The sequence below is a fragment of the Echinococcus granulosus genome, assembly GCF_000524195.1.
Source record: "Echinococcus granulosus chromosome Unknown EG_S00015, whole genome shotgun sequence".
NCBI lineage: Eukaryota > Metazoa > Platyhelminthes > Cestoda > Cyclophyllidea > Taeniidae > Echinococcus > Echinococcus granulosus.
Genome location: NW_020170395.1, coordinates 1,159,153 through 1,172,617, shown reverse-complemented (window position 1 = coordinate 1,172,617; position 13,465 = coordinate 1,159,153). Strand labels below are relative to the sequence as shown.

Here is a 13,465-nt window from a genome sequence, read left to right as displayed (position 1 = left end):
ATAAGTTGTCGTTTAAGTACAAAGTAGTATGATGGGTATGAAATGCACATATACTTTGTACTTAAACGACAACTTATTGGACATCCATTTTCGGAAAGACCCAACAACTGAAAGAACATTTAGGTGTCAGTGGAGTTTTCTGGAAACCAATGCAGTTTCGACATCACCCATTTCGAGTGACGTCAGATTTAGCTAACCACAAATGCGGTCTCCTCTCTGTGATGCCAAGATGTGATACTCAGCAAATGACATGGCTCATTTTAGCATCTCTTCAGACTTGCCAATGAAATTAGCATTGGAGAGGGTTTTCTACTAGCATATGGAAGGACTGGCTGACTACAGCTATGAAGAGGACGCCAGGCCACCATAGTGACGGCTAAGCATCAAGACAAGTATTTAAATGTTCAACTCTGACAAATGTCGTTTAGCTGGAGGGACGATGCTCCTGCATTTCTGACAAAAGCGTTGTGTGGAACGGGCGATGAACACACCATGTAGCTTCGTGGCACCACATGATGTTGCGCATCTGATCATGTGGCTTCGCTGTTAGGTTAATGTTCTCACGAATGGCACCTCGTAGAACAGCTACGGTCGCTATACAACCACGCCTAAATGCATGTAACTTGTGGATCTACCAACAAGTGCCTGTGAAATCTATTGTCTTCCCCACCTGATGGTGTGTAGTACGTGAATTTTAACCTTCTTTTCTCAGCAAGCTTTAAATGCCTAATTATGTTGAAATGCTTTTGTAATCACCATTTCACGTCTTACAATGCTTCGGCTAAACAACCACATTTTGAGATACTTGTGAATGAAAACAGGATATTACCAATTGTCGGTAATTATCCTGGAAAGTGGAACAGGTTAGTTTGCAGTGTCTACTATCGGAATGAGGACTAAACTTTCATTATAGCATTTATGGAGGATAGTTAGCATGCTTGTGTTCAGTTCACAACTTGCATTCACAGTTATATTAATTCGAGAGCACGTTACTTCCATACAACGTACACTTGATTGGTTTCCACAGCATCTGTTACTCGCGGCAGTATGTATGTACGAATGACTTTCCCCAACATGGATTAAGGGCCACAGCAGCAGCAGTGTTTGCAGAGGCAGAAATCGCACTCCCAACCCCATTGCCTAGTAATGTCGTCTTCATGCTACTTACCAGACCACCAGGGTCATTCGCCAAGCTCTCCCACCCATACTGCTAATCATTCTTTCAGGCTCACCTTCCTTCCAACCTAGTCTCACTCAATTACCGCCGGTGATGCAGAACTCAAGACCAAATTGGATGTCCGAATTCCACCAGATCTCAGTCAGTCTACTGTTGTGAGTCGCAACAGATTCAGCTGTCTGCAGCAGATGTAGAAGATTGATTGCTATATCCCACCAAATTAATCTAGATTGTGATACATTCCTCCCCAATAGGCGGCACTTGGTGTCGCCTGGAGAACACTCGCCTCATCAGAAAGAGACAATGGAATGGGAGAATTGCTGGAATAGCAGGAATGGGTAGAAAGCTATGTCATTGGCGTAATCGCTGCTTTGTATGGTAAAACATGCACTCAAAGCATGTGCCATTATTATATCCACCTAGGTTAGTGTCATTCTGCCAGCACAAACTGCATCCAGCAAAACCTCGCAAGTAATCCACAAAATTTAGTTGTCAAAAGGAAGAAAATGAGTGGTTTATACACTACATATATTTAAACAGCTTGGCATTTTACCACTGTACACCACTGGAATTCCTCTACTAGCAAGGAAGAAGCATGTTAGTGGAATTTAGTGAGTCCCTTATCAGACAACTAAGGAGTCATTGGACCTGGTCCTCTGCCACCATTTGGACATGTGGGAATGGGGACTTTCCGAGGTCGTCTGAGGCTAGACTGACGCCATGCAGTCGGCACAAGGAAATCCATCTGCATACCGCCTTCACCGGATTCTCTGATTAACTCCTCTTCCTCCTCCACGTCACCCATCGCTTCGATCACTTCTCCACCCTCCATGTGGTTGGGCGCCTCAAACAGGTCATCTCCAAATTTCCGCGCTGCCTCGCCATCCGACACCACGACGGCAGAGGCGCGATGCGAGGCGAATGCAGGGAGGAGGAGGAGGAGGAGGAGGAGGAGGGGAAGACACACCAGACTGGAGTGTAACCGCATGCTGTGGATTGGTGGTGTTAATGGTGACCACGTATGAACATGGTGTGCACCACCTGCATCACACATTTATATACTCAGTCAAGCGTTCGTTTAACTTTCCGCAGGCACTGTTTATACGAGTGGGTAGCTCCAATGTACACAACTATTCTCTCTGATAGCAGATGCTGTGGAAGCCAATCAAGCCAACGTCATTCGGTACACATTTGTACCGATGAATGCGTAAGTATTGGTGCTATGTGGTGAGCCTCACAGCTGAGAAGGATTGTCATCCTCCTGATGATGAATACGTATGAGCCAATGTGCTCAAATTAACACAGTCATATTAAATACATTCTACGAATGATACCTAAATACTGTGTGCTGCAGGCACAACCACTTTAGGATAGAAGTGTTCAACTCCTCACTTCACTAAGGGTGTCGAAGTGAGCGTTAACTTTGGCCATTACAGTGGTTATAAAAGGAATATATACGCTGCTCCCTTTTTAATTTTTAAAAGAATAAACGCCTGAAAATAGTTATATGTGAAGTGGTGATGCAGTCTGGAGTCCGATTTACTCCTGAAGACATCTGAAGGGCATACAAATTGAAATGTCCCACATTGAAATTGTACAAGAGGCATGCGTGTCTACTTACATAGCTGCATGGCACCAGCATAGTATCCGAAGCATCGGAGACCAAAACACTCACCAAGTTCAACATAGCCCCTATGGTCGTCTTTCTTGGCACTACCTGCAACAGCGAAACTGTGTATCACCATCGCCATGAGATGACGTCCAATGCCAATGGTGATCCTCACCGTGGGTAGCGCTGCATGTAATCTCCTGTCACATTTTGCCCTGACGTGACTCTGTTTGGCAGTGGGCGCATTCCGATACCTCATTCACTTCTACCACTTTATAAAGTCTCGATTTCACCATGAAAGGCAGTAATGAGGCAAGGTCAGAGGAGAATGAGTTGATGAAATTACATGAAGGACTGTTTCCGGCTTAGGTATGAACAGGACGACACATGTCATAGTCTGAGTAATTGGTACTCGCATTTTGATTAATGCCCTTCAGTAGATGTTGCAACAAACAACCAATGTGTCTAAGGGATATGCTGGCAAGGGACACGGTACTCTACCATCCAACCCAACTCGTCGCATGTGCCAGCACGAACAATGAAAGGCACTCTCCCTATGTTGCATGCGCGTCGTTCATTCTGACGAATTTCGCGTGCAGTGCCATAGTCAACTGCTGAAAGAGACAAATTTCGGAAATGGTGCCCAAGGACTAGCAGTGTTCCATAATATCGTACTTAGTATGCCAGTCGTCTTTACCCCCAAAGCGGTGTGCAACCTTATGCTCTCTGATCAGGATATAAGTAGTTAAACTAGGTCACAGTTGTGTTTCACGGAGGCCAATGTGGCCTAGACTGCACCAGTTGCCAGTCAACTCCGTTTCAACCATCTACAACAAACGCCTCTCAACTGTTACACTTAGACGCGATATTCAGTAAATGACATGACGCATTCTAGCATTGGAAGGTATCTCTGGAGACGTGCTAATGTAAATCGGTATGGTAGAGGGTTGTCTGTTGGCATACAGAAGGACTGGATGGCTATATCTGTGTACAGTACCCTATGCCACTGGGAGGGTGATCAAACGTCAGAGGCTGAGCATCTCAAATATAATACGATGATGGTTTAATCCTCGGTATTGGTGAGGAGCCACTTTAGAAATTTTAAATTTACCTTCTTGTACCTCCCTAGGTGGGCTAGCCTTGGGGTCATGCCAGTACCCCAAACACCTTCTCTGTGCTGAATACACATATTCTGCCCTAGTATAGTGTCTCCTCTCATCTTCAGGAAGTCTTGGGACACTACATTGGTGCAGCGGAAAGTCAACTTGATCCGAAAGGTTATGTATCCTGATTTTCACTGCCGCGTGATAAGCCTCAGCGGAGTAGAAGAAGTGCATATGCTACGAATGGAAGAATGGTGATATTACCTAGTAGAAGGGTTGAAGTTGACGTCCACCTTAGCCATCTATCCCAGTCTCGTGTTCTGCAGGAAAGCTATTAACAACTGTAGCGACACTAGCCATGAGCCATCTGGAAGTTTTGTTGCAGATTTCCCCTATCCTCTAAAGTGGTAACAACGTGGTACAGACCCGAAACCCCCCTTGGACCTACCAGTGTTCCTACAGTTATCTATGGACAGACACAATGACCAGTGCAATTCCCCATTTTTCAATCAAGTTTCCAAACTGGACGAAACTCCAGACCCAATTAAGCTGCCAAGAGGGATCAGTGACGTTGGGGTCAAGTATCTCCTCAGTTGCACGCTAATTTGGTGACTGGCGCGGTCAGCTCGCGGGTGTTTCTCTGCAGCGCCGACTACGTTGTAATGGCTGACGCAGGAAGTTGATCCGTGGGAGCGCAGAGGACGACGCTCAAAAGAGGGGGGAGGCTATGTAATACGATGGGGGTTTGTCCCTCGGTATTGGTGAGGCGCCACCTTCGAACTTTTGAATTTACCATTTTGTACCTCCCTGGGTGGGCTGGCCTTCGGGACATGCTAGTAGCCCATACACCTTCCCTGTGCTAAAAATATATATTCTGCCCAAGAATCGCGTCTTCTTTCGTCTTCAGGAAAGTCTCGGAATGCTGCACAAATAGCCAGGTGTGTGACAGAAGAGATACGCGTTTTGTGCACCTGGGGAGTAGGTATAATGTTAGGTAAGTGGTTTGCATCAATTTCAGAAGATAACAGAGCCTAATTTATATTAATAAATTTGAACCATAATTCAGTTAAACTGTGTCGTATGGATGCAGTATTGTGTTCTTGGCAGAGTGAAACTGTTTGAGAAGGAACAACTTGTTAGAAGTCGAGACTTCTTTTATTGACTTGAAGTGGAAATCCTTCTCAATTGAACAACTTTGTAGAAAAAATATTTTCGCATGTGTTTGAGTAAAGTGGTACTCACTTAGCGGCGGAAGGTAAGAATACCACTAAAGCAGATCAGACAATATCATGGTAATAAATCAAGAGCGATGGACGTCAACGTTAATGCATTTTCGACAATTCCTTTCAACTTCGAAGTCCCTAGAGAAAGCTGGAAAACCCTTAAGCACAAAAATCCGAAATAACATTAGCCTTGCTAAAAGGCTGGCACACAAAACATAAAGCACAGAGGTATCAAAGTTCCCAGTTAGACTACACACTTTAAGCCTTCTCAGCTTTCACGCGCAGTAGTTGAGCTGCACCAACTCGGTGTGCTGGGATGGATAGTGACAGGTTTCTGAAGCTATTGCAAAATGATTTCGATGAAAAGGTGTTCGTGTCGAAGGTATTTGAAACGAACAATCTGCTGGAGCCCCTTAAAATGGTTTCAGAAAGACTGTCTGAGTAAGAATGGCTGCAGATGATATTCGTGACATTAATCATGCTATAGTACTGCATAGTGTGCACATCTTGTCGACTTCGCACTCACAATGTCTAACATGAATCCTTAGAATATTGCTGTAGTGACGGCTGTTAGGTTTAGTCCATTTCGTTGGTTTTGTGTTCTAACTTTGCTAAATGAGGTGCTGCATGGGATATTTCAGACTAGACGCTTCGATTTCTCAGCATGTGTCCAAGCATAACAACGAACTGCTCAATCAAACCGTGGAATTGGAGAACTTTTCTAATATTGTTGGAAGTGTTGAGTCTCGTATCATGAGCGTTTCTGGAAGCGTCAATATGATCAAACAGAGAATTGCCAAGCACTACGACCATCTTAGCACTCAAGTAACTCTTATTCGCCGCCTAGGCATCGTATATGAAGCTTTGCGGGGTATCCTTCGTATATCCTCAACTTCGAGAAAACTGCATGGTTTGTATTCTTACGTTCTCTTTAACGTTTAGCGTCTTCTGACATTGTACAGTCATCTGAATGTATAGAAGAACTAGATTATACATTCAACTTGGTGGAGTGGAAGGGGATAACCGTCTTAGAAGAGCAGCATAAGGATGTAGTGAAGGAGAAGGAGCGCGTCACTAGGGAGGCCTGGGAGCTGGTTCATACCTCATTCAAAAGTAGAGATCGAGCTGGTTTGGGCCTTGCGTTACAAGTAAGCTGCGATAACTCACCTGCTTCACGCTTCATTTAGGCATTCAACAATTTGTCCGTGTTACCGAAAGTTATTCAAGCCCTAGTTTCTGATTGGCAGACAGAAATCGAAAGTGCGGTGAAGTCTTCTGCAGATGTCGAAGACCTCAGCAAACGAGCGAAAGGAAAGGTCATTTCATCGTTAACTTCAACCGCACCAGGTAGATCAACTGCTACTCCACAATATTTGCTTCGTCACCTATGTTCCTAAATACTCTTTGTCTCTCGCACTAAGGCAAAGCTTCATTGCCCAGTGGTGGTGGTCATTCCGCAGCATTTCGAAATCTTCTTTGGGCTGGATTGGACCAAATGGTCGGAACTCTCGACCAGTGTTTAGCTCAAGTGCGTATGCTGTGTGTCATACTGAAAAAGAAACGCTCATCTGCAGGAAATGCCTCGACGTCCACTACTTTGTTTAGTGGTCTTTGCAATTACCTTTTAAAGAATCTGGATAATCCAGATGAAAGGGATTGCTGCATCGCGATTATGATGGTTCTTTATAATGAAGAAAGAAATTGTGCCAATGACTTTGGTAAATTTCTCTATAAATTGTCGATTATCTTGACTTCACTTAAGTTTTGTCGAAAATAAGGCAACTGGCGAAGAAGGTTGATTCGTGCTTGGCCGAGGTGTGTTCTGATGGCCTTCTTGGTTGGATTGTTACCTGCCTGAACGCTATCTTTGAACCAGCACTACGTAGGCGTTCGGGTCAATTGAAGGAAGCCCTTGAAAGGGACTACCCACGACTGCTGAAGCTCTTTCTTAACATCAGCGATCAGCAGCAGCTACTTTCAGATCCCATTAGGAATTTCTTGTCTCCCTTTGAAACTGCCTATCTTGGTCGCTGCTTGACGCGTCTTTGTGATCGTGTCAATTCGACTTTTGCTGACGTCACTACCTCGGAAAGCAATGGTGAAAATCTTCCAAGACTCATCGATGCTGAGCGGATGGTGCAAACGGTTGCGACAGAGCTGGCGCATTCTGCTGCTGTGCAACGAGAACTCTTCTGCAAGGTTTGTTTGCAGACTTGTCGCCCTTACGTTATCCAATTTTCCCCTATCTCTAGATTACTTGTAATGTGGCAAAAATGGTGGCTCTTTTCTCAACCAAAGTCGAAGCACTAATCATCACAAGCCCTGAGGCATTCCAAGTGTCTGCTGATGGATTACCCACCACTGCACAGCAAAAGAATGCCCATCTGGTAAATTTCACCTGCACCTTCGTTGACCGGCTCCGAATAACTGTCGCGGGACACGCCACTGTTCAACAGCAGATGTGGGAGTGCAGAAAGTTGGGAGTGGAGGATCCTCGGGCAATTATTGATAAGGCTATCGTAACTGAGCTCTCCAGCGTCTGTCTATCAGCACTTGAACCCCTTCTCAAAGCCATTAAAGATTACATTCTCGATTATATCCTACCCAGGATGCACAAGGAAATCCCCGACGGCGATGAGGATCCACCTTATGTGCACGATCTACAGGTATGTTTAAAAAGCGTTGCTACTGAATTTCGATACTGTTTCTCCGTCTACAGGCATTTATTAACCGAATGCGAACTGAGTATTTGACGGGCTTCTCAGTCTCCCTCTCCACAACGGGCAGCGGCTTTCGCTCAGCAGACAAACCGATTTTCACCTCAGGGGAAGCTGCGGTTCGTACAGGCCTCCAAACCCGTGTTCTACCTCACTGCCTGGACGCCTTAGCCGTGCACACTAGTCTCTTTCGACCATGCACCAATGAAGCGCAGCGCTCTCGCCTCACCACTAGCAGCGCCGCCATCGAGATGGCCCTAGCCACTCTCGCTCCGCCCTCTGTCTCCACTGAGGGCGCTTTCGCTCGTTTGCGCACCCTCCGACAACTCTTCTCCCTCCCTACTGAGGATATCCTCTCCGTGAGTCTCATCTCCCTTTCCCTCTCGACTCTCTTTCATCTCAGTTGTCTAAACGGTGTTTTACAATCAGATGAGCAAATCGCAAGGGCTGGCATTGTTGACAGAGAGCAGTCGCAGAGCAGTGGGTTTGGGTGACGATTGTCTGCCAGGCAGTCTGGTGCTTCACCACGTAATCGCGCGCTCTCCAGAGGAAATCCCACTTCCGCATCAGACGGCCTCCGGTTGGAGCCTAGACCGCTACATCCGCTGGTGCCTTTTCACTGCGGACGAGGCGACGCGATTGGCCTTTATCACCAAGGCGCTGGACGTCTACACCGAGCAGGTACAGGAGCGCAAACAGCGAACCTATCCGCCCATCTACTTGGTAATTCGTGATCTCCTCGAGTATTATTTGCATCAGCAACAGTAAAAGTAAAGATATCACTTTTTATTTCCCATTAAACCTGTATGTCTTTCGTGAAGGTAATAAACGTTTTCTACGCGAATCAGATATTTATTTTTTGTTAAAATCCTCTCGTGAACTGGCGGACGTGTCACGCATTTCACATCCTGGTGCCTGAGACTTGACCCTACAACCCTGGTGAAAAAAGTTAAACGATGGATAAGGTGATACTACCTGAGAACGTAATAAATGCTTTGATATCGTCCAATTGAAAAAAAAATGCCAAACATTCTTTGTCCAATATTGTAAAAGATATTTTGGATGTCCTGGTGGCATCATTTTCTGACACATTCCTTGGGATAATAAGGCAGTGTCAGAATCAGTCCACAACCGGTGGAAATCTTTCAGTTGTTTAATACGGCCTCTCCAGCAAATATCTATTCAGGCTAATCTGAAGCATATGTGGAGCAAAAGTACGCTTCTGGGATGAGCAGTTTCAACCCACCTTGACTAATCCGAGAGTAAGTTCAGATCTCACCGCCGGTGGCGAATGCTGAAAGATTTTCCAGCCAGGCGAAGTTCATTTCTAGCCAGGTGCGACGAAGAAAGATGAAACCGGACTCAGGTCAATAATTGCCCTGACTACGTTTATCACAACTTCCGAATTTGTGCTTTAGTTACGGTGGTAAGTGCGCCTAAACCCCTTGGTTAATTGGTTCTGAAGCAAACTTTTTTTGCCTTTACAATTTAATAAGTGGGATAACCTAGGTTTCGGAAATTACTGGATAGGATCGAAGTCATTAGGATAAAAACGAGAAAACAAACTAATAGCAATGCCGCTTGTTAACTACTTGATTAAATTTAAAGCTGGGATGGTAACGCAGACTCCATCTCTGTCCCATATGCGAAAAATACATTGCAGAACAGGCCTTTTGCCTGGGCCGCCGGGAAGGGCGAGCATAAATCCCCAAAATTCGACCGTCTGACAACCTTTCTGGGGCCACAGAAGACATCTCGAGTCCCATCGACGCTGTCCGCTGTTATTTCCCATTAAGTAGCAAATTGAGTACCGGACTACGCTCACTCAATGAGATCTCTTCCCATCGGCAACTGACGTACAAACGGCCTACCCAAATTACCTACGCGATGCATGTAACGCAGGGCCGAAGACCATCAGTACATGAATCGGTGATCCCATGTAGTGAGGAGCTACCCTAAGGCCGATAGGCCCACTCCACATATGAGACTGAATTCAAACTGTGAAAGTCTTCCCAGAAAAATCGCCGTATTACCAGCTGCCCCTGGTTGCTCATTATATTCGTAAGGCATGCAACGTGCAGTGCACCAGCGATGACTAGGGGGTTCCAAAGAGCTCAGTAAAGGCAAATTATATTAGTGCAACTTTACGTCATGCTTAGCAAAACAAGAACAGTCGCAGTTGACAGTGTCCAGAACATCAACCCACACTTGTGTAATCACCCATATCCGTACTTTCAAACTTACTGAACGGGTAACGAAACAGGCCAGACATCCCCCCGATTAGTTAGGCAACCCTGTTTAGGCAAAACAGTAAATAGGGACAGCTACCGAGCTGAAAATGAAGGAGAAATGTGGGTACCACTACGCAGTCACTGGACCAAATCTGATGTTGGAACAGTAATGATACAAGTCCTAAATATTTTTTTCGCCGAAAGGTTGGCTGAATTAGCTTCAATCATGAACGAAAACCTATAGAAACTAGTACACTAGTAAGCATAACGAGTTCTAGCACAAACCCGAGTTAGTACTGCATCAAAGTATCCAAATTCCATAAACGTCTGAGGATAGCGAGAGAAACCCAGTACTACCAGCAGATGACAAAAGCCAATAATGGAGTACACAAACATGTTACAATAATGTTCAAGGATATGTATAAAAGAGTTGCTTATCGTCGTATTCTTTCTTGTCGTTCACGCACCCTTCGAAGATCGCGATCAAAGGAGGTCTCGCGGCGGCCCCGATCATGACTCCTTGAACGCGATCGATGGCGTCTATGTCTATGCCGGTCGTGAGAACGCGAGCGAGAATGCGAAGAGCATTTTGCCTGCTCGTCATCATAGTCCCTGTATCTGATGACAGCAACAACAAGCAGAGGTGTTGGAAAGACAGTAAGGGAAATAAGATATTGGTAATTATGTGATCAGTTTACTTCTTTTTGTCCCTGGAGTATCGGTCTTCTGAGTCGCTACGGTTTTCTCGATCGTTGTACCTCTGCCCACGAGCAGCCTCTTCTCGCAGCTGTTTTTGACGACGAAGTCGTAACTTCTCGTCAATTTTCTTCTGAACTGGAACCGGTATTCTAGGAAAGAGGGTGGAGAACCAGTCGAGTTTCGTGAGCCACTGCCCCAGCATAGCCCCAATCGTCATACTGCAACCACCACCAGCTCTGACATCAATTTCCTGGGGGGAAAAAATACACAATGACCATAAATAGACTCAGCAAAACCAATTAATTCGGTTGAAGCCCAGTTCTTACGCATAATGTAGTTACAGCTGGACTCGCGGCGTCTCAGAGGCCAGTGCTGCAATATAAAAAGTGGAAAATTCACGCACCTCTTCATCGTCAAGATATGGTGCAAACCACATCCAAAGATCCTCCGGAGGCAGGCAATATCTAGGCAAATGAATTCAAGCGGACCACACGCACGTACCTGATGTACATAAACCCCAAAGCACGAATATACGGTGAGTCTGGATGCTCCAAAAGGCCTTTAAGTTGTTTTCTCGTAAGTTTTAACGTGAAGAGCTTGAAGAGAAGACAGTAGGCAGTAGAGACAATTCCACCAGCGCCAACACCGCGCACACCTCCACACATTCCCGTCTGGCCTCCCATGCGGCGACTGTTACGCTCCCAAGGTTCTAAGTGTGTGACCTAACCATACAATTAATAAAGATAACACGTGATACCTTATAATAAATTTCGTCAATAACCTCGTGGTAGGTTTTAAGCTCAATTAAATTAGTCTTGAAATAGGGTGACTGTATGATGTTTGTATGGATCATTGGGTTTATATTCATTGTGACTTGATTGCCCCAAAGTTTAAGGATATTACCACGCGGCTTGAACTCTTCTTCCTCATCACTCTGAATAGAACCTTCTTGAGGGAAGCCACCAGTAGCCATTTTCGAAATCAAACAAACACGAAAACAAATGAACGGCTTCAACAGTCCAATAGAAATTAGGAGGTTTTAGTGATTACTACTTGTTATAAACAACAAGTAATATCCAATGCTGCCATTCATTACAAAATAAGTTTTTAATTTGGGCCTTTTTTTAAATTTTGTCAAATTCAGATTTTTAAATAAATGTGGTAGGGTGAAGAGTATATATTTCCTAATGTTTACAACATTGAATTGATTATTAAAAGTCATTTGGCTCAGAGCCTTAACTTTGACTTGTATAAAAGGGGAAGTTCTTTGGTCAAATTTGGCAATATAATTAATGGGATCTTTCTGTCTACCAAACTTCGTCATTGAAATTCTGTATCAAAAATGCTGATTTTGAGAGGGTCTAATAAATTGCTCATGAGGTTAGCAATGTGCAGGAAGTACAGGATTATGGGATTTCAGCCTATTTTTGGCAAAATCACAAGGTCATATGGCTCAATATCATGCATACCTGAAATTCGCATCATGCTGTATAAGATATCCAGTAGTACAAAACATCTCCAGCAAATAGATATATTAACGTAAAAAATCCCGCAAAGTCCTCATTGCTCCTGATGGCATAGAATCAAAACATTTATAGACTGGTGCTGTAGTCGATTGATTTCCTCTACAAAGAGGATCCACACAACATGGTGCACGAGCTCATAATTCGCTTTGGATCGGCGAAATCTATCAGAGGTTTGGAAAGGTCAAACGTTATCACAGTCATGGTCTTAGTCTGCAAGATTGCAGTGCAGATGAGAGTCCGGAACTCAACCTCTGTAAGGTGTACACGCAGCTAAACTTCACTCTTCTGGTGTCGTCTCGTATGCAACTATCGTTATTGGATATGTTGACACTTGTCTTCATTTATGGTGCTGCCCTATATCTTCTACGTATGTTGATATCTGAGGTGGTGTAATACCTATGTTGTTTATACAGACCTTTTAGAGAGGAAGCGGGTAACTGACTCGAACCTCACGATAGAGGAGCGATCAGAAGCAGAAAAGAGACTAGTACCTTGATTTCCCTAAACCTGTACCGATTCACGTTGACTCAAGTCAGCATCGGTTTTCAAGCTATATGAAGATTATATGGAAGGGGATAAATGAGAAAAGCGCTATAATGATATTATGGCAACATTTGACCCACGTGGGAACCAACTCAGTCCGTATAGCTTCCAGAATTAAAACTAGGTACCCGAGGACAGCTTCTTGAAACACCTTCTTTGTTGCAATACTTGAAGCATTGCAGTATATACCACTTCCTATTATGCTACAAAGATGGTAGCATAGTGGACTTATATGACTTTCTTTCCCCTTTTCAACTATCGGAAGTGCATACTGATGATCAAACTGAATCAGCCTTTACGATGACTGTCTTAATGCAAAACATCCGCACCTATGCAGCAACAACATGCTCTGTTGAAGTGTTACCACTGCTTACACTGTTGTTGGAAGTTGCTGCCTTCTTAATTACTTGCTTCCCTTCTGCTGTAATGGACAGTATCACGGAAGTAGAATTCAGCCAAGAAATTCGTGGTGAAGAATTACACCTGCAATCTATTACCCATGCGCACATACACACAAACGAAGCGAGCGTGATCTATTAAGGATGGAATGTTGAGTGCTAGGGCAATGTAGGATGGATGGCAGGTGAACTATTTGGGACTGATCAGTGATGCATTAGTCCACTTAACGAGATTCGGG

General features: G+C 44.5%; 3 protein-coding genes across 3 annotated transcripts; 1 reads left to right on the top strand and 2 right to left on the bottom strand. All coding sequences in view use genetic code 11, as the record gives it.

Moving 5' to 3' along the window:
* Nucleotides 1-1,808: 1,808 nt before the first annotated feature.
* Nucleotides 1,809-2,922, bottom strand: EGR_03113 (hypothetical protein; the record flags this gene model as incomplete). Its single annotated transcript, XM_024492362.1, has 2 exons — nucleotides 1,809-2,218; nucleotides 2,799-2,922. The coding sequence occupies 2 exons, from the start codon at nucleotides 2,920-2,922 to the stop codon at nucleotides 1,809-1,811; spliced, it is 534 nt and encodes a 177-aa protein (XP_024353288.1).
* A 2,817-nt stretch (nucleotides 2,923-5,739) lies between these two features.
* EGR_03112 (Conserved oligomeric Golgi complex subunit 5) lies at nucleotides 5,740-8,597 on the top strand (the record flags this gene model as incomplete). Its single annotated transcript, XM_024492361.1, has 8 exons — nucleotides 5,740-6,022; nucleotides 6,055-6,260; nucleotides 6,300-6,459; nucleotides 6,534-6,830; nucleotides 6,875-7,311; nucleotides 7,365-7,778; nucleotides 7,832-8,188; nucleotides 8,259-8,597. The coding sequence occupies 8 exons, from the start codon at nucleotides 5,740-5,742 to the stop codon at nucleotides 8,595-8,597; spliced, it is 2,493 nt and encodes an 830-aa protein (XP_024353287.1).
* Nucleotides 8,598-10,494: 1,897 nt separating this feature from the next.
* Nucleotides 10,495-11,732, bottom strand: EGR_03111 (Pre-mRNA-splicing factor 38B; the record flags this gene model as incomplete). The annotated part of the gene is made up of 5 exons (XM_024492360.1): nucleotides 10,495-10,678; nucleotides 10,759-11,009; nucleotides 11,163-11,223; nucleotides 11,261-11,481; nucleotides 11,517-11,732. 5 exons carry the CDS (start codon nucleotides 11,730-11,732, stop codon nucleotides 10,495-10,497), a joined length of 933 nt encoding a protein of 310 aa, XP_024353286.1.
* Nucleotides 11,733-13,465: the final 1,733 nt, after the last annotated feature.